Source organism: Drosophila miranda, assembly GCF_003369915.1.
Source record: "Drosophila miranda strain MSH22 chromosome Y unlocalized genomic scaffold, D.miranda_PacBio2.1 Contig_Y2_pilon, whole genome shotgun sequence".
NCBI classification, from domain to species: Eukaryota; Metazoa; Arthropoda; class Insecta; order Diptera; family Drosophilidae; genus Drosophila; species Drosophila miranda.
This window is the reverse complement of record NW_022881614.1, coordinates 31951949-31975938: the sequence shown is the minus strand read 5'-3', so window position 1 is coordinate 31975938 and position 23990 is coordinate 31951949. Positions and strand designations below refer to the sequence as shown.

Below are 23990 nucleotides of genomic sequence, written 5' to 3'. Positions count from 1 at the left end.
GCCCAACCGCAATCGAAGACCCGGAGCATGCCCTCTACGGCTGTAAGAGATACGCAGCATGGACGGAGAATATCCCCCAGCAGAGTTGCTGGTTAGCTTTATGACAGCATCGGAGGATAACTATATATACGTGTACCGTCTCATCAAGCGCATCCAGGACCTGAGACGATGCGAGAAAGAGCGGCATGTAGCGGCCTAGAATAGGCCCCCCCTCCCACGAAGCAATACCTAACGGTGATCCCGCGGGGGAAGAGGTGTGTATGTGTGTGGGGTGGTTTTAGTACGTATGACTTGACTAGAGCAAGGAATCGTGCATGCCAATGGCACGGGTCATTGGTATCTCATGAAGATTTCCACGCCTCATGATCCGATCTGATCCAGATTCAGGAATCTGATAGATATAGTCATCTTCTACGATTCTGCGTTTTTAGTTTTCTCGTATCGTCGAAATTGTGGATGCCACAGATTTTCGCCCTTTGTGGGGGCGGAAGAGGGCGGGGCAAAGTTTTGAAATATTCTTGTAGCAGTGACATATCACAGAAGTCTCGATCCAAAACATCGTTACTCTACCTCTTATAGTCTTTGAGCACTAGGCGCTGAAGGGGACGGACAGACGGACAGACGGACGGACGGACACACGGACAGACAGACATGGCTCAATCGACTCGGCTATTGATGCTGATCAAGAATATATATACTTTATGGGGTCGGAAACGATTCCTTTTGGACGTTACACACATCCACTTTTACCACAAATCTAATATACCCCAATACTCATTTTGAGTATCGGGTATAATTACAGAGGACGAAAACGCATTCACGAGGAGTGCAAGGATGGCAAGATTACCGGTGGAGGTGAGACCTGCGGGAGAAGCAGCAGTAGCAGTCCAGGAGCGGACTCAAAAATATCGGAACAAAAAGGAGCTACAACAGAAGGAGCAGACCCAGATGGAGCAGACCCAGATAGGGCAGACCCAAACGGAGCAGACCCAGAAGGGGCAGAGCAGCACGGCGCTACGCGATCTCGGGCAGGAAATTGCAAAGCTGGTGGAGATGCTGGAAGACGGGAAGAGGCTCTCCATCCACCAGCCGATGAGGGACTCCATTGAAAGCATCCGAGCGCTCTACGAGCTGGTGGCCATCCAGCTTCATGACGATAGGGCAAAGGCGGTGATCCGTACCCACCAGTCCTCCCAAACTTCGCCGTTGTTTAGGACAGCGGTGGAGGCAAAAAGGAAGCAGGAAAATGGGAAAGCACCGAAAAACAAGAGGAGCAAAGGGGTGGACACCCAGACGAAAACCTGCGCGGTTGGAGTGGATGCGAAAACTCCAACTCCAGGAGATTACGACACAGGGGAGACACCGACGGCGCCTCCAAACAGGGAGTGGAGGAAAGTTGAAAGAAGGCCGAGAGTAAGGAAGCCGAAGCCTTCTAGGGTGATGACGGAGAAGGCACGCCCGGATGCCATCATCATAGCGGCGAAAGACCCGAGCAGCTACGCAGAGATTCTGCGAAAGGTAAAAGGAGACGAGAAGCTACAAGGGCTAGGAGAGGCAGTGGCAAGAATCCGCCGCACCCAAAAGGGGGAACTCCTGCTCCAGCTCAGCAAATCAGGAGAGGAAACCTCGTCCTTCCAGAGTCTGGTCGGCGAGTCGCTAGGGGACGCAGCAGAGGTCCGCGCCCTCCAACAGCGAGTCATCGTTGAATGCAGCGACTTGGACGAGGTGACCACCAAGGAGGAGATAAGGGACGCCCTCATGTCCCAGGTCCAGTTGGCAAACGTGGCACTGGACGACATATCAATAAGGAGAGGGTACGGACAGACACAGATTTCAACTGTCCGACTTCCGACAGAGGACGCCCGCAGGGCACTCAAAGTAGGAGGACTGAAGGTCGGCTGGGTAAGAGGCAGACTTAGGGAAAGGGTCAGCGTCACCAAATGCTTCCGCTGCATGGAGTTCGGCCACATGGCCAGACAGTGTAGGAGCGATGTAGATCGTTCTAAGCTGTGCCGGAGATGCGGGAAGGAGGACCACCTTGCAAAAGACTGCGACAAGGACCCCCAGTGCATGTTCTGCAAGGGAAAGAAGGAAGATTGGAGGCATATCGCAGGAAGCGGCAGGTGCCCCCTCTTTAGAAAGGCACTTGCAAAGAGGGTAGGATGAGGTGCATGCAGCTGAACCTTAACCACTGCGAGGCGGCACAGGCACTACTGAGCTAAGACGCCAGGGGGAGGAAACCGGACGTGGTCATCGTATGCGAACCATACAAACCGGTGCCAGGCAGCGGTTGGGCACAAAGTAAGTGCAGGAAGGCCGCGATCTGGGGCGTCGAGACTCCGCCGCTCGATGTGGGTTCGTCAAAGGAGGGCTTTGTAAGAGCTAGACTCAAGGGTGTAACTTTCTACAGTTGTTACGCACCGTTGAGTTGGGACCTGTCGCGTTTCCAAACTATGTTGGAACACATTGCGGAAGACACTCGTGGGAGGACACCCTTCGTCATCGCAGGGGACTTTAATGCGTGGGCCATCGAATGCGGCAGCAAAGAGACCAACGCAAGAGGGTACTGCCTACTGGAGCAGTTCTCGTCTCTCGACGTCGGACTGGCGAAGGACGGAAAAAAGATGACCTTCTGCAGGGCGGGAAGATCCTCAATAATAGATCTGACCTTTCTGAGCAGTTCGCTATGTAGACATTCCACCTGGCGACCACCAGGCGATACACTTTGAGCTCGGACAGCGCAACAGAGTCCCCAGGAAGCCAAAAACAACGGGGCCAAAGTGGAAGGATAGTCTACTGGACGTCGCAGCCTTCTCGGACTCCTTCAGGCAACACGAGTGGAACCTAGCTGGTATCTCAGCGGAGGAAGCGGCACGGGAACTGACGCAGAGGATAGCCGACGCATGCGACCAGTCCATGCCAAGGAGGAAGCCGTCTCTACGAGGAAGACCTTGCTACTGGTGGACGCAGGAAATAGGCGAGCTTAGAAGGGCTTGTCTCCGAGCGCGACGGCGTGCCCAAAGAGCGAGAGGCCGCTACGCCTTCGAAACCAGGCAAGAGGAATTTCGCACGGCAAAACACGGGCTGAAGGTGGCCATCAAGAAGAGTAAGAGCGACTGCTTCCGCCACATATGCGACGAAGCGAAGGTAGACCCCTGGGGTACTGCTTATAAAGTAGTCACCAAAAGGATCAGAGGAATAAGCACTCCTGCCCGCAACTGCTGCATAGGATTGTGACAGCGCTGTTCCCCAGGCACCCGCAGAAGGAAGAAACTAACCTGGACCAGGAGGAACCACCATACGAGCCAGTATCTACACTGGAGGTCATAGAAGCAACCAGGAGAGTTGGCGACCGGAAGGCACCAGGGCCGGATGGAATACCCAACAAGGCCCTAAAGCTCGCGGTGGCCACCCGACCGGAACCCTTTGCGGAGACTTTCAACAGTTGCCTCAGGGAGGGAACATTCCCAAAACGATGGAAGAGGCAGCGTCTAATTCTGCTGCCCAAAGGCAACAAGCCAGCAGACGATCCATCGGCGTACAGACCAATCTGCCTGTTGGACACGGTGGGCAAGCTGCTTGAAAGAGTGCTGTACAACAGGCTTCTAGAGTTCGTGGAGGAAACAGAAGCACTCTCAGAGGCGCAATATGGATTCCGGTAATCCCGCTCGACCGTGGACGCCATCATGGCGGTAGTTAGCATCGCAGCGAAGGCCATAGAAGGAACAAGATGGAGGTGGGGCACCAAGGAGTACTGTGCCATCGTGTCGCTGGACATCCGAAACGCTTTCAACTCGGCCAACTGGTCAAGGATCGAGACGGCGCTGTACCGAATCGGGGTACCGGTATACCTTCTGAGGATGATCTCCAGTTACTTCTCGGACAGGGTGCTGGGCTACGAGACGGACCAAGGAGAGATAGCGTACGAGGTTACGGCAGGAGTCCCGCAAGGATCAGTCTTGGGGCCGCTCCTGTGGAACCTCATGTACGACAGCGTGCTCAGACTGCAGCTACCCCCAGGTTGCCAGCTAATCGGTTTCGCTGACGACCTGGCCCTAGTCGTTGTAGCTAAGGAGGTCCAGAAAGTCGAATTGGTAGCCAATACAGCTATTGATCTAATTTCTGGATGGATGCGGGAAGCCGGTCTGGATCTGGCTGGCCACAAGACGGAAGCAGTCCTCATCACGAGCAGGAAGAAGACGGAGTACGCCACAGTGCGAGTAGGAGCAGACCTGATAAAATCGCAAGACTCCATCAAGTATTTGGGAGAGATGTTGGACAACCGCCTAACCAAGCGCCAATCTGGGCGGCAGCGGTCATAAACAACCAAAGCCTGCGAAGGAAGTTAGCTGTTCATCGAAACATGGCAGGAACGGTGGAATCAGAGCGTCAAAGGGAGGTGGACGCATAAATTGATCAGCAGCGCGAAGGAGTGGATCGGAAGGAGCAGAGGCAACGCGGACTACCACATAACGCAATTCCTAACCGCGCATGGGGGCTATCGTAGCTACCTATATAAGTATAAACACGATACCAGCCCATACCGCCCTACGTGCCCAACCGCAATCGAAGACCCGGAGCATGCCCTCTACGGCTGTAAGAGATACGCAGCATGGACGGAGAATATCCCCCAGCAGAGTTGCTGGTTAGCTTTATGACAGCATCGGAGGATAACTATATATACGTGTACCGTCTCATCAAGCGCATCCAGGACCTGAGACGATGCGAGAAAGAGCGGCATGTAGCGGCCTAGAATAGGCCCCCCCTCCCCACGAAGCAATACCTAACGGTGATCCCGCGGGGGAAGAGGTGTGTATGTGTGTGGGGTGGTTTTAGTACGTATGACTTGACTAGAGCAAGGAATCGTGCATGCCAATGGCACGGGTCATTGGTATCTCATGAAGATTTCCACGCCTCATGATCCGATCTGATCCAGATTCAGGAATCTGATAGATATAGTCATCTTCTACGATTCTGCGTTTTTAGTTTTCTCGTATCGTCGAAATTGTGGATGCCACAGATTTTCGCCCTTTGTGGGGGCGGAAGAGGGCGGGGCAAAGTTTTGAAATATTCTTGTAGCAGTGACATATCACAGAAGTCTCGATCCAAAACATCGTTACTCTACCTCTTATAGTCTTTGAGCACTAGGCGCTGAAGGGGACGGACAGACGGACAGACGGACGGACGGACACACGGACAGACAGACATGGCTCAATCGACTCGGCTATTGATGCTGATCAAGAATATATATACTTTATGGGGTCGGAAACGATTCCTTTTGGACGTTACACACATCCACTTTTACCACAAATCTAATATACCCCAATACTCATTTTGAGTATCGGGTATAATTACAGAGGACGAAAACGCATTCACGAGGAGTGCAAGGATGGCAAGATTACCGGTGGAGGTGAGACCTGCGGGAGAAGCAGCAGTAGCAGTCCAGGAGCGGACTCAAAAATATCGGAACAAAAAGGAGCTACAACAGAAGGAGCAGACCCAGATGGAGCAGACCCAGATAGGGCAGACCCAAACGGAGCAGACCCAGAAGGGGCAGAGCAGCACGGCGCTACGCGATCTCGGGCAGGAAATTGCAAAGCTGGTGGAGATGCTGGAAGACGGGAAGAGGCTCTCCATCCACCAGCCGATGAGGGACTCCATTGAAAGCATCCGAGCGCTCTACGAGCTGGTGGCCATCCAGCTTCATGACGATAGGGCAAAGGCGGTGATCCGTACCCACCAGTCCTCCCAAACTTCGCCGTTGTTTAGGACAGCGGTGGAGGCAAAAAGGAAGCAGGAAAATGGGAAAGCACCGAAAAACAAGAGGAGCAAAGGGGTGGACACCCAGACGAAAACCTGCGCGGTTGGAGTGGATGCGAAAACTCCAACTCCAGGAGATTACGACACAGGGGAGACACCGACGGCGCCTCCAAACAGGGAGTGGAGGAAAGTTGAAAGAAGGCCGAGAGTAAGGAAGCCGAAGCCTTCTAGGGTGATGACGGAGAAGGCACGCCCGGATGCCATCATCATAGCGGCGAAAGACCCGAGCAGCTACGCAGAGATTCTGCGAAAGGTAAAAGGAGACGAGAAGCTACAAGGGCTAGGAGAGGCAGTGGCAAGAATCCGCCGCACCCAAAAGGGGGAACTCCTGCTCCAGCTCAGCAAATCAGGAGAGGAAACCTCGTCCTTCCAGAGTCTGGTCGGCGAGTCGCTAGGGGACGCAGCAGAGGTCCGCGCCCTCCAACAGCGAGTCATCGTTGAATGCAGCGACTTGGACGAGGTGACCACCAAGGAGGAGATAAGGGACGCCCTCATGTCCCAGGTCCAGTTGGCAAACGTGGCACTGGACGACATATCAATAAGGAGAGGGTACGGACAGACACAGATTGCAACTGTCCGACTTCCGACAGAGGACGCCCGCAGGGCACTCAAAGTAGGAGGACTGAAGGTCGGCTGGGTAAGAGGCAGACTTAGGGAAAGGGTCAGCGTCACCAAATGCTTCCGCTGCATGGAGTTCGGCCACATGGCCAGACAGTGTAGGAGCGATGTAGATCGTTCTAAGCTGTGCCGGAGATGCGGGAAGGAGGACCACCTTGCAAAAGACTGCGACAAGGACCCCCAGTGCATGTTCTGCAAGGGAAAGAAGGAAGATTGGAGGCATATCGCAGGAAGCGGCAGGTGCCCCCTCTTTAGAAAGGCACTTGCAAAGAGGGTAGGATGAGGTGCATGCAGCTGAACCTTAACCACTGCGAGGCGGCACAGGCACTACTGAGCCAAGACGCCAGGGGGAGGAAACCGGACGTGGTCATCGTATGCGAACCATACAAACCGGTGCCAGGCAGCGGTTGGGCACAAAGTAAGTGCAGGAAGGCCGCGATCTGGGGCGTCGAGACCCCGCCGCTCGATGTGGGTTCGTCAAAGGAGGGCTTTGTAAGAGCTAGACTCAAGGGTGTAACTTTCTACAGTTGTTACGCACCGTTGAGTTGGGACCTGTCGCGTTTCCAAACTATGTTGGAACACATTGCGGAAGACACTCGTGGGAGGACACCCTTCATCATCGCAGGGGACTTTAATGCGTGGGCCATCGAATGCGGCAGCAAAGAGACCAACGCAAGAGGGTACTGCCTACTGGAGCAGTTCTCGTCTCTCGACGTCAGACTGGCGAAGGACGGAAAAAAGATGACCTTCTGCAGGGCGGGAAGATCCTCAATAATAGATCTGACCTTTCTGAGCAGTTCGCTATGTAGACATTCCACCTGGCGACCACCAGGCGATACACTTTGAGCTCGGACAGCGCAACAGAGTCCCCAGGAAGCCAAAAACAACGGGGCCAAAGTGGAAGGATAGTCTACTGGACGTCGCAGCCTTCTCGGACTCCTTCAGGCAACACGAGTGGAACCTAGCTGGTATCTCAGCGGAGGAAGCGGCACGGGAACTGACGCAGAGGATAGCCGACGCATGCGACCAGTCCATGCCAAGGAGGAAGCCGTCTCTACGAGGAAGACCTTGCTACTGGTGGACGCAGGAAATAGGCGAGCTTAGAAGGGCTTGTCTCCGAGCGCGACGGCGTGCCCAAAGAGCGAGAGGCCGCTACGCCTTCGAAACCAGGCAAGAGGAATTTCGCACGGCAAAACACGGGCTGAAGGTGGCCATCAAGAAGAGTAAGAGCGACTGCTTCCGCCACATATGCGACGAAGCGAAGGTAGACCCCTGGGGTACTGCTTATAAAGTAGTCACCAAAAGGATCAGAGGAATAAGCACTCCTGCCCGCACCTGCTGCATAGGATTGTGACAGCGCTGTTCCCCAGGCACCCGCAGAAGGAAGAAACTAACCTGGACCAGGAGGAACCACCATACGAGCCAGTATCTACACTGGAGGTCATAGAAGCAACCAGGAGAGTTGGCGACCGGAAGGCACCAGGGCCGGATGGAATACCCAACAAGGCCCTAAAGCTCGCGGTGGCCACCCGACCGGAACCCTTTGCGGAGACTTTCAACAGTTGCCTCAGGGAGGGAACATTCCCAAAACGATGGAAGAGGCAGCGTCTAATTCTGCTGCCCAAAGGCAACAAGCCAGCAGACGATCCATCGGCGTACAGACCAATCTGCCTGTTGGACACGGTGGGCAAGCTGCTTGAAAGAGTGCTGTACAACAGGCTTCTAGAGTTCGTGGAGGAAACAGAAGCACTCTCAGAGGCGCAATATGGATTCCGGTAATCCCGCTCGACCGTGGACGCCATCATGGCGGTAGTTAGCATCGCAGCGAAGGCCATAGAAGGAACAAGATGGAGGTGGGGCACCAAGGAGTACTGTGCCATCGTGTCGCTGGACATCCGAAACGCTTTCAACTCGGCCAACTGGTCAAGGATCGAGACGGCGCTGGACCGAATCGGGGTACCGGTATACCTTCTGAGGATGATCTCCAGTTACTTCTCGGACAGGGTGCTGGGCTACGAGACGGACCAAGGAGAGATAGCGTACGAGGTTAAGGCAGGAGTCCCGCAAGGATCAGTCTTGGGGCCGCTCCTGTGGAACCTCATGTACGACAGCGTGCTCAGACTGCAGCTACCCCCAGGTTGCCAGCTAATCGGTTTCGCTGACGACCTGGCCCTAGTCGTTGTAGCTAAGGAGGTCCAAAAAGTCGAATTGGTAGCCAATACAGCTATTGATCTAATTTCTGGATGGATGCGGGAAGCCGGTCTGGATCTGGCTGGCCACAAGACGGAAGCAGTCCTCATCACGAGCAGGAAGAAGACGGAGTACGCCACAGTGTGAGTAGGAGCAGACCTGATAAAATCGCAAGACTCCATCAAGTATTTGGGAGAGATGTTGGACAACCGCCTAACCTTCCGCTCGCATGTAGAGTATGCTAGCCAGAAGGCAGCGAGGATGCAAGGAGCTCTCTCCCGCATGCTTCCAAATGTTGGTGGACCAAAGACTGGATGCCGAAGACTGATGGGAAGCGTAGTGTCCTCCATCCTTCTCTACGCAGCGCCAATCTGGGCGGCAGCGGTCATAAACAACCAAAGCCTGCGAAGGAAGTTAGCTGCTCATCGAAACATGGCAGGAACGGTGGAATCAGAGCGTCAAAGGGAGGTGGACGCATAAATTGATCAGCAGCGCGAAGGAGTGGATCGGAAGGAGCAGAGGCAACGCGGACTACCACATAACGCAATTCCTAACCGCGCATGGGGGCTATCGTAGCTACCTATATAAGTATAAACACGATACCAGCCTATACTGCCCTACGTGCCCAACCGCAATCGAAGACCCGGAGCATGCCCTCTACGGCTGTAAGAGATACGCAGCATGGACGGAGAATATCCCCCCAGCAGAGTTGCTGGTTAGCTTTATGACAGCATCGGAGGATAACTATATATACGTGTACCGTCTCATCAAGCGCATCCAGGACCTGAGACGATGCGAGAAAGAGCGGCATGTAGCGGCCTAGAATAGGCCCCCCCTCCCACGAAGCAATACCTAACGGTGATCCCGCGGGGGAAGAGGTGTGTATGTGTGTGGGGTGGTTTTAGTACGTATGACTTGACTAGAGCAAGGAATCGTGCATGCCAATGGCACGGGTCATTGGTATCTCATGAAGATTTCCACTCCTCATAATCCGATCTGATCCAGATTCAGGAATCTGATAGATATGGTCATTATCTATGATTCTGCGTTTTTAGTTTTTTCGTATCCTCAATATTGTGGATGCAACAGATTTTCGTCCTTTGTGTGGGCGGAAGGGGGTGACGCGAAATTTTGAGATATACGTTTTATAGTGAGATCTAACAGGAGTGCGGATACCAAATTTGGTTACTCTAGCGTTAATTGTCTCTGAGATTTGCAAATATTCCCAGATTTTCGTCCATTGCGGGGGCGGAAGGGGGTGTGGCGAAATTTTGAAACAAACTCGTCTCGGCCCGATATATTAGGAGTATGGATACCAAATTTGGTTGCTCTAGCTTTTATAGTTTTTGAGATCTAGGCGCTAATGTTTTACTCTAAGCAAAGCCGGCTATGCTACGTGTGTGTTAGAGAGAGACAGGGCGAGCAAAAATGAAATTGTTTTCTTGATTCTGGCTATAATAATTATACGATCTGGTTCAGATTTTGCACTCTAGAAGATATAGTCATCTTCTACGATTCTGCGTTTTTAGTTTTCTCGTATCGTCGAAATTGTGGATGCCCCAGATTTTCGCCCTTTGTGGGGGCGGAAGAAGGCGGGGCAAAGTTTTGAAATAATCTTGTAGCAGTGACATATCACAGAAGTCTGGATCCAAAACATCGTTGCTCTCGCTTTTATAGTCTTATAGCACTAGGCGCTGAAGGGGACGGACAGACGGACAGACGGACGGACGGACAGACGGACAGACAGACATGGCTCAATCGACTCGGCTATTGATGCTGATCAAGAATATATATACTTTATGGGGTCGGAAACGATTCCTTTTGGACGTTACACACATCCACTTTTACCACAAATCTAATATACCCCAATACTCATTTTGAGTATCGGGTATAACGAGAGGGAACGTTGTGAGTTGCTGCGGACACCGCAACTCTACATTTATACCCGATACTAAGTCAGTATGGCTCTCCTCCGGCAGACGCCGCTAATATTAAACGACACGACAAAGAGTGCGTGCGAGAGAGACAGAAAATCAGTCTGAGCGTGACGTCGGGCGCTGCGTAGCCAATTGCAAATTGATTTGTTCCTATTGGCTATAAAAATGATCCGATCTGATCCAGATTTAGCAATCTGATATATATGATCATTATCTATGATTCTGCGTTTTTAGTTTTCTCGAATGTGCAATATTGTGGATGCAACAGATTTTCGTCCTTGGTGTGGGCGGAAGGGGGTGGGGCGAAATTTTGAGATACACGTTTTATAGTGAGATCTAACAGGAGTGCGGATACCAAATTTGGTTACTCTAGCGTTAATTGTCTCTGAGATTTGTAAATATTCCCAGATTTTCGTCCATTGCGGGGGCGGAAGGGGGTGTGGCGAAATTTTGAAACAAACTCGTCTCGGTCCGATATATTAGGAGTATGGATACCAAATTTGGTTGCTCTAGCTTTTATAGTCTCTGAGATCTAGGCGCTAATGTTTTACTCTAAGCAAAGCCGGCTATGCTACGTGTGTGTTAGAGAGAGACAGGGCGAGAAAAAATGAAATTGTTTTCTTGATTCTGGCTATAATAATAATACGATCTGGTTCAGATTTTGCACTCTAGAAGATATAGTCATCTTCTACGATTCTGCGTTTTTAGTTTTCTCGTATCGTCGAAATTGTGGATGCCACAGATTTTCGCCCTTTGTGGGGGCGGAAGAGGGCGGGGCAAAGTTTTGAAATATTCTTGTAGCAGTGACATATCACAGAAGTCTCGATCCAAAACATCGTTACTCTACCTCTTATAGTCTTTGAGCACTAGGCGCTGAAGGGGACGGACAGACGTACAGACGGACGGACGGACAGACGGACAGACAGACATGGCTCAATCGACTCGGCTATTGATGCTGATCAAGAATATATATACTTTATGGGGTCGGAAACGATTCCTTCTGGACGTTACACACATCCACTTTTACCACAAATCTAATATACCCCAATACTCATTTTGAGTATCGGGTATAAAAACATGCATACATACATACGTATTATTACCTCTGCTGTGCTGTTTATCGGGCGAAGTACTTTGAAAAGGCACAGTTGTAATCGGTAAACAAGAGGGGGAGACCAGCTGCGAAGACCGAGGCATTTAATCCCCTTGCTAGGCCATGGTTCCCTTTGGCAGCTAACTTATATAGTCATTGGATATGTATTAAACTGGGCGGAACTTTTTAAAATAGTATGCACAGAATCGACAAAGGCTGCAAACAGATTCTGGAATTCATAGTATCGTCTGAAAGTGTACCAACATAGGCGCTGATGACGCGGCATGGATGTTACCGCATTCCAACATTTGCATCTCTCTCCTTCTCTCTCGCTCTCATACTGCGTGTGTATTCGTGTGTAACGGCTTTATGAAGTGCAATTGTTACGAAGAAGAAAAAGTTATGCAAAAGGAGAAGAGTGGGGGGCCCGATGTGGATGAATAAATGAATGAATATTGAATAAATTGATTGATTTTCAGGCCCGCCCCAGCCCAAAACAAAGACGAAGCTAATTTGCAAATGATGCCAGTCGCACACACACGCACATGCACACGCAATGAATTAAATAATAAAATAAATAAAAAACGACGAACTTAACATTCGCTTAACATATGCAAAGCGATGAGAAATCTTGCGATGGTGGCTACAGGGTGTAAATTCCCGCTTTGGCCGGCCTTGAAATACGCGGCCGCCCCATATTTGGGGCCATGTTTTTGGGTGTGCGCTAAGTCCGAGAAGAAAATGCATCGTTTAATGTGCCGCACACGTTTTTCACTGACATTGAAAACGCCCCTTTTCCCCCGGTCCCCACATTTCGGCCATTTGCTCTTGCTCTGGCTGTGGCTGTGGCTCTGACTCTGGCTGGAAGTTGGCCAAGTTTCATGCTATACTACCAACACGACGCGATAGAGATGGACTACATCAGGTTTGACAAATTACTCCGAGAGAAAACTACATTTTAACACGTCCGCAAACAGATCGCCCCTGCACTTTGTCTTTCAACGAGGGTGATTGTGGGGGAATCCATATTTTTGCTCACGTCTCGGCCATGGAGATCTCTGATCCGATGCCATAATTAGCTACAATATCTGGTGTTATCTCCTCTGAAAGTCATCACATCCAAGAGTACCTATGCAATTTCGCACTCGAAATACTCAACAGATCTCTGAAGAATTTGTGGTTCAGTGGTAATTTTTCTGGGTATTATCCACACAGGTTTTGTACAGGAAGCATTGCTCACTAGCTCCAAGAGTACCTATGCAATTTGCATTCGCAATACATACCCAACAGATTTCTGAAGATGAGATTTATATTTTTATACCCGATACTCAAAATGAGTATTGGGGTATATTAGATTTTTGGTAAAAGTGGATGTGTGTAACGTCCAAAAGGAATCGTTTCCGACCCCATAGAGTATATATATTCTTGATCAGCATCAATAGCCGAGTCGATTGAGCCATGTCTGTCTGTCCGTCTGTCCGTCTGTCCGTCCGTCCAGATCGTATAATTATTATAGCCAGAATCAAGAAAACAATTTCATTTTTTCTCGCCCTGTCTCTATCTAACACACACGTAGCATAGCCGGCTTTGCTTAGAGTAAAACATTAGCGCCTAGATCTCAGAGACTATAAAAGCTAGAGCAACCAAATTTGGTATCCACACTCCTAATATATCGGACCGAGACGAGTTTGTTTCAAAATTTCGCCACACCCCCTTCCGCCCCCGCAAAGGATGAAAATCTGGGGATATTCACAAATCTCAGAGACTATTAAGGCTAGAGTAACCAAATTTGGTATCCGTACTCCTGTTAGATCTCACTATAAAACGTATATCTCAAAATTTCGCCACACCCCCTTCCGCCCCCACAAAGGACGAAAATCTGTTGCATCCACAATATTGAGGATACAAGAAAACTAAAAACGCAGAATCATAGATAACGATCATATATATCAGATTGCTGAATCTGGATCAGATCAGATAATTTTTATAGCCAAAAGGAACAAATCAATTTGCACTGGCTACGCAGCACCCGACGTCACGCTCAGACTGATTTTCTGTCTCTCTCGCACGCACTCCTTGTCGTGTCGTTTAATATTAGCGGCGTCTGCCGGTGGAGGGCCATACTGACTTAGTATCGGGTATAACTGTAGAGTTGCGGTCTCCGCAGCAACTCACAACGTTCCCCCTCGTTTTTGTACATTTATTTATCTCTTCGTTTGGGTAATATTCATTTTAATTGTATATCAATTCCCCATTAAACGGATAATTTAAAGTATTGTTTAGATATTTTAATGGAGCTTGCAAGTGTATAGAATATATACGTGAATATCGTTTATTTTTCCAGTGCCTGCTCACCATTTTTCAGACAACTTTTCACTGATCCACGCTTTCTGCAGCCAGCAGCGAACCGAACTGAACTGATCTGATCGAATCGGAGATCCATCCATCCCCAGGTGAATGTCTTCATAGGCGGGATATCTGTACGGGTTTTCTTTTGTTTCCCCCACTTAGCAGATCTTCGCTAACTCGGCTGAAGTGTGGCAATACGTCCACGAGCAGGGATTTAATTCAACTTGTTTTTATGCAGAGCATGAGCGGAACATTTATGCAATTGCAAATGAATTTTCTTCTGCCATTCTGCATTGCAGTGCATTGGAAAAGCGCTGCAGCTGAGGCGTCAGGTGGATAGCTGTCCGCCAGTTGAGTCACCTCACAGGGGGCGGCTGCGGCTGCTGCTGCTGCTGCAACTATTGCTGGGGCGTGGCAGAATTTCAAAATTCCAGTGGCAGCATAATTATCTCAGACATTTGTGGCAGTCGCCTCGACTAATGTCTGCCTTTTCTCAATGGTTGAACACGGCGTATGAGTAATGGGAGGAAATTTGATCACATAATTGGCGCTGCCGCGGCCACAGCTCCAGCTACACCTACAGCTTCCGTGGAAGTAATGCCCTGCCGGGGCCATGATAGCCCACTTATGTTTATATAAGTCTCGGCCCCCGTGGCTGCCAATGAAAAAGCCAGCTCGAATTTCTGGCCAAAAGGCTGCCATCGGACAAATGCAAATGGCAATCGGAGCAAGGCGCCGCACCCGGCCAAAGAAGGTTGACAAAATCCATGACCAAACGTTTTGGCCTGCTCTTGAGACCAGCGCCAGGCTGCGTTCGGCTGCTGGCAACAAATGGAAATTGCCATAACCCAGTTCGGGACAGGCTGCTGCCCACCGGCAAGGGGCTGTGCAGCAGCAGCAGCAGCAGCAGCAGCAAATGCGACGCCGATGGCGATTGTAACACTTTGTGGCAGGCACTTCTATGCTCGCACAAACGCGTGCAGCGTCCAGTTTGGGACGCAGTTGCCTTACATTTCGCTCCGCTTCGATTTCGGTTTTCTGTTTTCGTTTTGCAGTTTCATTTTCGTTTTCATTTTCATTTTGGCATTCATGGCTGTAAACTTGTTTTCGTTTTCGCTGCCGGCCATTTGCCGTGGGACGAGTTTCGAGCTGCCACCCCAGGGAGGGAGGGTGCGGGAGTGCTAGCGTGTCCGCAGGCGGTGGGGCAGCTTCTGTTTTGCGAGAAGCTCGTTTCGGCATCTTCCTTTCCTGCTGCATTAAGTCGAGCAAACGTCCTTAAAGGTAACCGGAGTTGTAGGGCAACTGTGCGACTGGCACCGTTTTCGAGTTTGGGCCTGGCTATGATGCTGCGATGCCGCATCCTCTGTCGCTGTTGCTGTTGCTGCCTCTTGCCACTTGTTGCATGCCTTTTTCTGGTTATGGCGGACACAATCGATGGACAATTAAGTGACCAGTCAGTTGGCAAGATGCGGCCGCTTAACGGTACAGTGGTCGAGTCGCTTAACTGTTTGATCCGCACTACGGCCCAATACCGCGAGTAAAATGGCCCCAAGTTCAAATCGGTCGTGCGCTGCCTGCCTAGCCGGCCAGCACTCACTCTAAAGATTATAGATCGGATTGCTCGGTGAATGCAAAATGCTGTTAAGGTGAATAAACACTAATTGAATGGCGATTCGCCCGCAGCCCTGCCCCGAGCGGCGCGCTATTGAAAGTGAAAACTCATTTGGATTCGCGTCTCGCGTTTCGAGTGCGTTTGAATGGCGCCCCAAAGCTGGCCCGAGATACATTCGATTCACGGCTACGGATATTGCATCACTGACTTGGCCGTAGAACGGAAACCAAACTTGGTAGCGGTCTGTCGCTTGACTTGAATGATATTAACGCGATTCTCCCTAAGCCTACATGAACAAACTAAGGTGATAGCTCTGATATACAGCATAGAACTGCTAGCTTTCATTTACAGTGTACAAGACCTGCCATTAAACAAAGTTATCTTGGCTTTCACTTTTCATTCAGTTTTTGACTGAGCATCATCGAGATTTATGACTTAATCTGGCATTAACTGAAGAGCCATAGAATCAGAAGCAAGGCAACAGCTTGGCGTCGAGTGGTGCATCCAACATTAGATGTAATTATGGAGCTTTGAGAACAGCCAGAACCCTCTCCCCACCACTCGCTCCGTGGAACAGTAGCCTCCATGGCACGCAACACAATTAATCATATTGCCATATGGAAGGGGCCCCGACTATGGTGATCCTGCCGCATAATAAAGCCCCCGGCGAGTGCCGGTGATGAGTATGCGAGTGGCGTCAATGCCACGACATCCGCCGGGGGCCGATGATGTTCTTGCTGCCTGGCACCGCCGTCGCCAGTGCGGGGGTGTTCGAGAGCTGGGGACGCTCACGAAGCACTACCAAAATGGCTCGGATCGCGGCCAGGGATGAGGTTGAACAACTGTTTGCACGAACGGCTGCCGGGGCTCCCAGCTGAATTGCACTTGGCTCAGAATCAGAATTTGAGTCAGTATCGGAATTGGGGGCCTAATGAGCAGCGCATCTTGGCTCATGCAAATCGCTGTTCGATCGGCTGTGAATTATTGTGATAGTTTATCCAATTTTCGTGGGGCTGGCCGACCTCGGGCTGCAGCTCCGCTTGGCTGCAATTAGCCCGACTAAGGCATTAATCATATGCCTTGTTCGCCGACCAGCTCATATCTCTGCAAGACAGCGGGGGGCGCCGTTCGGCTGATCTACATTTGGCTATTACCAAAGCCGACTGTATGATGATGAAAGGCACTGCAGCTCATTCAGCGAGAAAGGCTCGGAAAGAAACACCTAAGCATTTGCAAAATAACGAAGGATATCGTTCAAAAAAATCAAACCTTACTCAATACCCTTCACAGTAGATTTTCCGTCTCGCTATGAATAATTCAGTGAACGGAAGTTGGCATCAATTTCGATTGAAATAAAAATCAAATTAAATTCTCATCAATTACTTCACGCGAAGTGAATTTTTCGTGGAATTGTAATGAGATCGCACGAATCTCCCTGCTCTGATGCTCAAATAAATATTGATTGGGGCCACTTTATCTTTATTCAATTGCAGCAGCCTTCATTACTTTAATTTTCTAATATCTCGCAATGAAATAGTACTCGTGGAACTTTGATTGTTGGTTGGATGTCCTCTAAAGTACTTAAGTTTTTTGAGAACTATTTTAGGTGATTCGTAGATGCAAAGAGATGCTCTCTAGTAACCAGGAAAACCCATTGAATTTACAAAATGTTCCCCAATACTCACGTAGGACAGCGTGGGCTGGGGGCTGCTGATGACTAGTTCGCCTCCGCCCCGCTGCTTGCCGAGGAGCGACTGGTGCAGGCGGTTGGTGCCATAGTACATCTCCCAGATGCTCGGCTTCTTTCGGTGCCACTCGGCGAAGCTGTCCCGCTCGCCCTTGCCGGCTCCGGAGCCCCCGCCCAGAGCGTCCTCCTGGCTGGCACCTCCGCTGGAGCCAGCGCCGGAGAGGATGGGCTTGTGGAAGGTGAGGTTACGCTGCATCTGGGAAACCACCATGGTGCCTGGCAGCGACGGGGGATGAAGGGCCTCCAGCTCCAGCTGAGGCGTCGAGGCGGGCGTCGGCGTGTCACTGCGAGAGAGGGACGTGGTCTCGATGTAGCACTCGGCTGTGGGGAAGACCTCGGTGATGGACTTTCGCTTCATTTTGAAGTTGGGATCGCTGGCACAGCGGATGGTCATGATCTGCTCGCGGACGCTGAGCGGACGGCCGCTGGCCGAGATCAGGACCCCGTCGTGCACTGCCTCGTAAGCGTTCAGGTGCAGCAGGTCCGCGCAGCTTCGCCTCCGCTCCAGGGCGTTATGCAGGCGGACCACGTGCTGCTGCCGGCCCAGGCCGCTGCACAGCTGGCGCAGATCCTGCTCGCTGTGTTGGTTCATGCGCTGCAGGTAGGACTCCAGGTCCTGCTTCAGCGTGTGGATCATGCCTTCCAGCTCCTTGGGTATATCCGGCGGGGGTGTGCGTGTGGGCGAGGGCGTGGCACGCGACAGGAGGCGTATCTTGTCGCGCACGTCTTCGAGGAGCTCGCGGGTGCTCTGGAAGTGCAGCTGGTCCTCGTAGCGCTTCACAAACCTCTCTTCGATGACGGGGGCGTGGCCGGCCGCCGCCTCGCTCTCCACGCGGTAGGCGTCCTCCGGGCAGGAGTTGATGTACTTGGCACACTTGTAGTTGTTCTCCTCCAACTGCTCGTCGCTGAGGAAGCTCGTATTATCGATTCCCCGCCCCGACTTGGCCTTGGCCTTGCGGTTGAGATTGGTCTGGGATTGGGATTGCGATGGGGGCTTCGGATCGAGCAGAAAGGCGTCCAGATCGATGTCCAGCAGAGAATCGTCCACCAATTGCTGCTGCTGCTGCTCCATAATGGTCGGCAGCTGGTTGTAGACCCTCAGCTTTTCGCTAATGTCCAGTGGGTGTGGGAGTGGGGGCAGAGCCAGGGGTGGGGCATCGGGCGCCTGCATGAAGGACACAATCTGCTCCTGGGCAAACAGGCGGGAGAAGGTCTTCAGGTGGCGGTCCAGGTTCTCAATGCTCGTCTCCAGGATGCGCAATTTGTCGCTGTAGTGCGGCAGCATCTGCTCCAGCTTGTGCCCCTCCTCCTCCGTCTGTTTGAGGTCGTTGACTCCTGTTGAATGGAACTCTTCGATGGCAGCTCCGGTGGCTGCATCTTGCATGTCCAAGCGCTGGCTCTTCACTGTGTACAACTTTTCCGATGCTGCAGTGGCAGCAGCAGCAGCAGCAACTGGGGGCAGTGGCAATGGCAATGGGGCTGCTGTATCTTTGGCGGACACTTTCCTCGGCAGCTGGAGTTGCGGCCGCAGCCGCTGCCTGGCGGCCCCACTCTTCATCTTTTCCTGCTTCTCTCCGGCGGCGTCTAGGATGTCTATGACCGGTTCGCAATAGATGTGCTCGTCCAGCGAATAAGTGGAACGCACATTGGAGCTGTAATAGCCGGATGAGCCGCTTTTGTCCGTCGAATAATGCGAGCCACCTCCTCCTCCGACTCCACTCCTAACAGCTGCGTCTAGTGCTGCTGCTGCTGCTGTGGATGTTGCAGATGTCGCTGATGTTGCCGCTGCTGCAGAGGCTGGGAGTCCAGAGTCAGTGGAATGCGTGCTGCTGACATTGGAGGCAATCGAGCACTTCTTGCTGCGCTCCACTCCCGTCGTGGACCCTGGCATCTCGTGCGCCTTGTCGTGGCCGATTCCATGCCCCATTTTATGTGGTATTCCGCTGCCAGTACTATTCCCACTCCCAATCGCAGTCCCATTCTTCGAAAGCGTCGTCAATGGCATTGAAGTTGTCGCCGCACTGCAGAAACAGAGAGACAGGAAAAGAAAATCAGTGAAAAATGCTTCAATGAAAGGGAAAACCCGCGTTGGAAAGTGGTTTCGCTCGCTGTTGGTTTTTCGCAATTGCAGTTTTGTTTACGTTTCGTCAAAGCTGCCTGTTGTGAAATCCTCGATACGAAATCCTCGATACGAGATTTCAATGTTGAGCAGAAATGCTCTGGGGAATCTTTGCCTTTAATAATGTACTACACGATATAGACAATTCGAGATTTATTCATTTGGACTTCAATCAACTTAAACTTTAATCTTAATCGCGTATAGAGTACAATGTAATGGGTAATACGGGTTTAAGCGCGGCCGGCTGCAACTGCTAATTGTCGTTGTGATTTCGTCGAAACGCAAACGAAGACTCTTCATGGTGATCGGAAACGAGGTTACGCCGCCCTAGCATGAAACGACGCCGTTCTCCGAGTGGGCAATCGCAGTTAGAGCGCTCTCACTCTCTTTGTAGTTTAACCCTTAGAAAACCGTCCATGCCGCCCCCAATACTGGGACCAGTATTAGAAACCAAAGGATGTCACATGTGAATGCTCTGTGAATAAATAAAATGTTCGTTATGGTACATGTATGGTCGAATAGAGCTAGCAACGGTGGTAGGATTATTCTGAGGTCTGTGGCAACGGTAGCCGACATAGTTTAGAGACCGATCGTTTGTATACGCCTGATGCTGTTTTAACAGTTGCGACACTGACTAAACTGTCAGCTCCAGGGTGAACTTCTATTATCCTTCCCAGTTTCCACTCGTTGGGTGGCAGTCGGTCATCCTTGACAATTACTAGATCGCTGACTTGTAGATTGTCGGTTTCATGTCGCCACTTTGGACGGGCTTGAAGATGTGATAGCCAATCCGAACTCCAACGTTTCCAAAATTGCCGGATCATTTTCTGTCCTTCCAGAAATTGGACTGTGAGTGGAACATCCCTTGTCGTTACATCCGGCGGTGCTAATAATGAATCTCCAATAAGAAAATGTGCCGGGGCGAGGACAGCTAGGTCCTCCGGCTCCGCGCTTAGTGGACATAATGGCCTGGAATTTAAACAGGCTTCAATTTGTGTTAGCACGGTAGCAAGTTGTTCGTAGGTCATTTTATATCCTGAAAAGGCTCGATAGAGATGTGTTTTGACAGACTTTACATTTGCCTCCCAAAGGCCTCCGAAATTAGGACTATGCGGTGGATTAAAATTCCATTGGACGTTTCGGGCGCTAAAGAAGGTATTACAGTTGTGGGTAGCTCTCGTTTCAAATGTATTTGCCAGGTTTGAAGAGCCCGGTCGGCACCAATGAAGTTCGTGCCGCAGTCGCTTTACATGTGTTGACAGTAGCCCCGACGCGCGATGAAACGTTGTAGGGCCATGAGAAAGTGTTCGGTGGTTAAGCCCGTGACCGCTTCAAGATGAATTGCCTTTGTAGCCAAACAGATGAAAACTGAGATATACGCCTTGTAGTTTGTGTGTCCACGGAATCTGGATGCTTGAATTTCGAACGCGCCTGTATAGTCCACTCCGGTGGCGATGAATGCACGAGTTGGCGGATTGACTCTATGTAGGGGAAGATCGGCCATCAATTGTGCTGCTGGTTTCGGTCGGTGACGAAAACATCGGACGCATTGTCGAAGAATGCGTTTGACAGTTTGTTTTCCGTTGACTATCCAGAATTTGTGTCGAATAGTGGCCAGCGTTAATTCGGTGCCGCCGTGGAGTGCGAGACGGTGGGCATTACGCACGACGAGATCGGTAAAATGATGATGATTGGGAATGATCATTGGTTGTCGCTGGCTTATCGGAAGGTGCATTGCATTTCGCAGTCGACCTCGGACTCGTAGAATTTGTTGGTCATCTAGAAATGGATAATTGACACAGCTTGTGCGTGCCCGATAGTGCCTTGTTTCCCTTCAACCTCAATATCTCTGTCGCGTAGACCTCCTGTTGAATGCTGCGAACGAGATGAATTAAAGCGTTGTAGAGCTCCTGCACACTCAGTGGTCCAGACAGTTTGTCCCCTTTGGCTTGAATGTTATGTATAAACCGTAGAACATATGCCATGACTGATATTAACCTGTCGTATGAGGACGAGTTTTGGATGAAGGCTTCTGGAGCCTCCGAGACTTGCACAGCATTTTGGAACAAAACTGATGGTGGTCAAACAAACGCTTAAGTGGTAACCGTACCAAATACTTGCCGTTTCGTTGACGGATGTGAGTTCGTTTAAAATGCTCCTCGCACCATCGCTCTTCTGGTGTGAGCTGTTTTGCAGAACCGAGATGCTCCATTTCGAAGAATTTCTGGACGAGATTCTCTAGCCTGTTGTGGTGACATCTAATGGTGACAGCGTGTGAGCGTGTGGAAGTGGCTCGACCAAAGACTATCCAGCCCAGCTGGGTGTGCTGTGCAATTGGTTGGTTCTCCTTTCCTCTGCGGATATCTGAAAGCAGGATCTGTGGGATTACGTCCGCTCCCAGCAGAAGATCAATCCGTTGTGATTTGTAGAACCTGGGATCGGCGAGTTCTATTCCGTTCAAATGAGGACATTGCTGCAATTTGATGGATTTTGAAGGTAATTGCGATGTAAGCGTTTTAAGTATAAACGCAGTATCAATGGTAGTACAAAACTGCGAAGTACAAGAACTTAATGACAATTCTGTAGTGTAGGTACCTGTTCTTGGAGGTGGTCCCAACTCCAGCGATTTCTGCCGAAATTGGATGCCGCTTGAGGTTGAGAGCCTGCACTGTGTGCTTTGTAATGAGGGTTCCTTCCGAGCCTGAATCCACTAACGCACGTACCACACCTGATTGGCCAGTGTGGGGGTTGTGGATTGTGACCAGGGCAGTGGCCAGAAGGACAGTGCTGGGTCCGTGATGCGTTGCCGTAGCGGAGACTAGTTGCGCAGAGTGTGTTCTCACAGACGAGTCGGTCGCTGCAGACTGTGGATGACCACCGGAACTAGTGTTGGGAACAACTGGGAGAGGCTGTGCAGTGCTATGAGTAGGAAGTGGGGTCCTAGCGTAGAGTTGCGTAGGTGTAGCCCTGCCAGATGAGTCGCTCGTTGTATACTGCCAGGAGCTACCGGAACGAGCGCTATGGGAGGCTGCGTGAGGCTGTGTTGCCACCTGAGCAGGAGTTGGGAAGTGCAGCAGTGTATGGTGTCTTTGACCACACTGCGTGCAGTTTCTTTTACTGGTACATTTTGAAAGTGCATGGGAACGGCTCAGACAGTTGAGGCATGCCTTTGCATGATCGACGATGGCTTTCCTTGCAAAGCAGTCCTTGGACAAAAGGTCCGGGCAATGCCGAAGATTGTGACTGTCGCTACAGTGAGGGCAGCGAGTGTGTTCGGCAACCGCAGTCTTGGCGTGGAAACTGTTGCCCTTGTATGTTACGTTGCCAACTGACTTCTTCGAGTGCCTTTGATTGACAGGCTGCGGCACAGGTGTCCGCGTCGGCCTCGATTTTCGAACACATCGATGCTGACGAGACGGTCGTTGAGAAATGATTGTAGCTGAGAAAATGTGGCAAGTTCGGCAGAGCTACCGAGATGGAGCTCCCAAGCTTGCAGTGTCGTGCTTGGCAGTCTGGAAGTGAGATGATGAGGCATCCAATGCTGAACATCTAGATTCTTGAAAGCATTGAGACAAACCGTCGCAACATTAAGCATATGTTTTATATCAGCAGACTGCTCCTTTGTCAACTGTGGCAAGTCATACAAACCGTTCATATGGTACATAAACTGCAGCCGTTTGTTGTCGTATCGCTTGAGGACGAGACTCCAAGCTGTTGCATAGTTTTTCCCGCAAGCGCCATCTGCTGAATATCCTCGTCGCGATCCGAGGGAAGAGCTTGCTTCAGGAAATGAAACCTTTGGACGTCGGACAGTTTCTGGTTGTTATGGATGAGTTGAACAAATGCATCGTGAAATGCCGGCCAATCCACAAACTTGCCTGTAAATGTCGGTACAGGTAGCTTGGGCAATTGCACTGATGATACAGATGGATTTGCTGGCTCCGGATTCTGCTGTACCGGTGGTGCTCTTGGACATACATTTTCGTAGGCCTCTGATATGATGCTAAATGCCGTTGTATAGTCTTCATCAAAGCGAAAGGACACTTCGCTGGACACATAACTATGCGTACTTGGACATCGAAGTATTAGTAAACGTTGATGATTTTGCTCAAATTCACCTAAGAACCGTTGCAAAGTTTGTAAGCGCGTTTGAAAATAAGCTTTTGTTTTCCGATCTGCGCCATCCTTTCTGAAATTACGCACCGTTTGATTAACCCTCGCAATGAGATTTGTCTGAATAACACTGAGATTGTCGATCTCCACCTGAGGATCGGCTTCGAGGTCGTGGGACTCGGCTGTTGACATGTTGCTGTTATATGTGACCTTGTACAAAATACCCACAACGAAACACTTACTCTGGTACTCGGGAGTGCTTCTCTTTGCTTAAAGCGTAGCTTAAGAGAACTTGCGAGTCGTTGTTGTTGGTGTTGTCCGAGCGGAGAGCAGAAACTGTGCTACTGTGAGCGTTGAGTTGAGGCCTTGTGTCTAGAGATGATGTGCAGCAA

The 23990-nt window shown here is 50.8% G+C and overlaps 1 protein-coding gene across 1 annotated transcript in view; it reads right to left on the bottom strand.

The window, feature by feature from the left end:
- The window catches only part of LOC117193941, a 97221-nt gene that overhangs the window by 15788 nt on the left and 57443 nt on the right, over positions 1-23990 (bottom strand). Inside the window, exon 2 of the mRNA XM_033398603.1 lies at positions 17305-19387. Within this exon, the coding sequence (XP_033254494.1) occupies positions 17305-19371 (2067 nt within the window). The 5' untranslated portion in view covers positions 19372-19387. The remainder of the gene's footprint in view (positions 1-17304; positions 19388-23990) is intronic.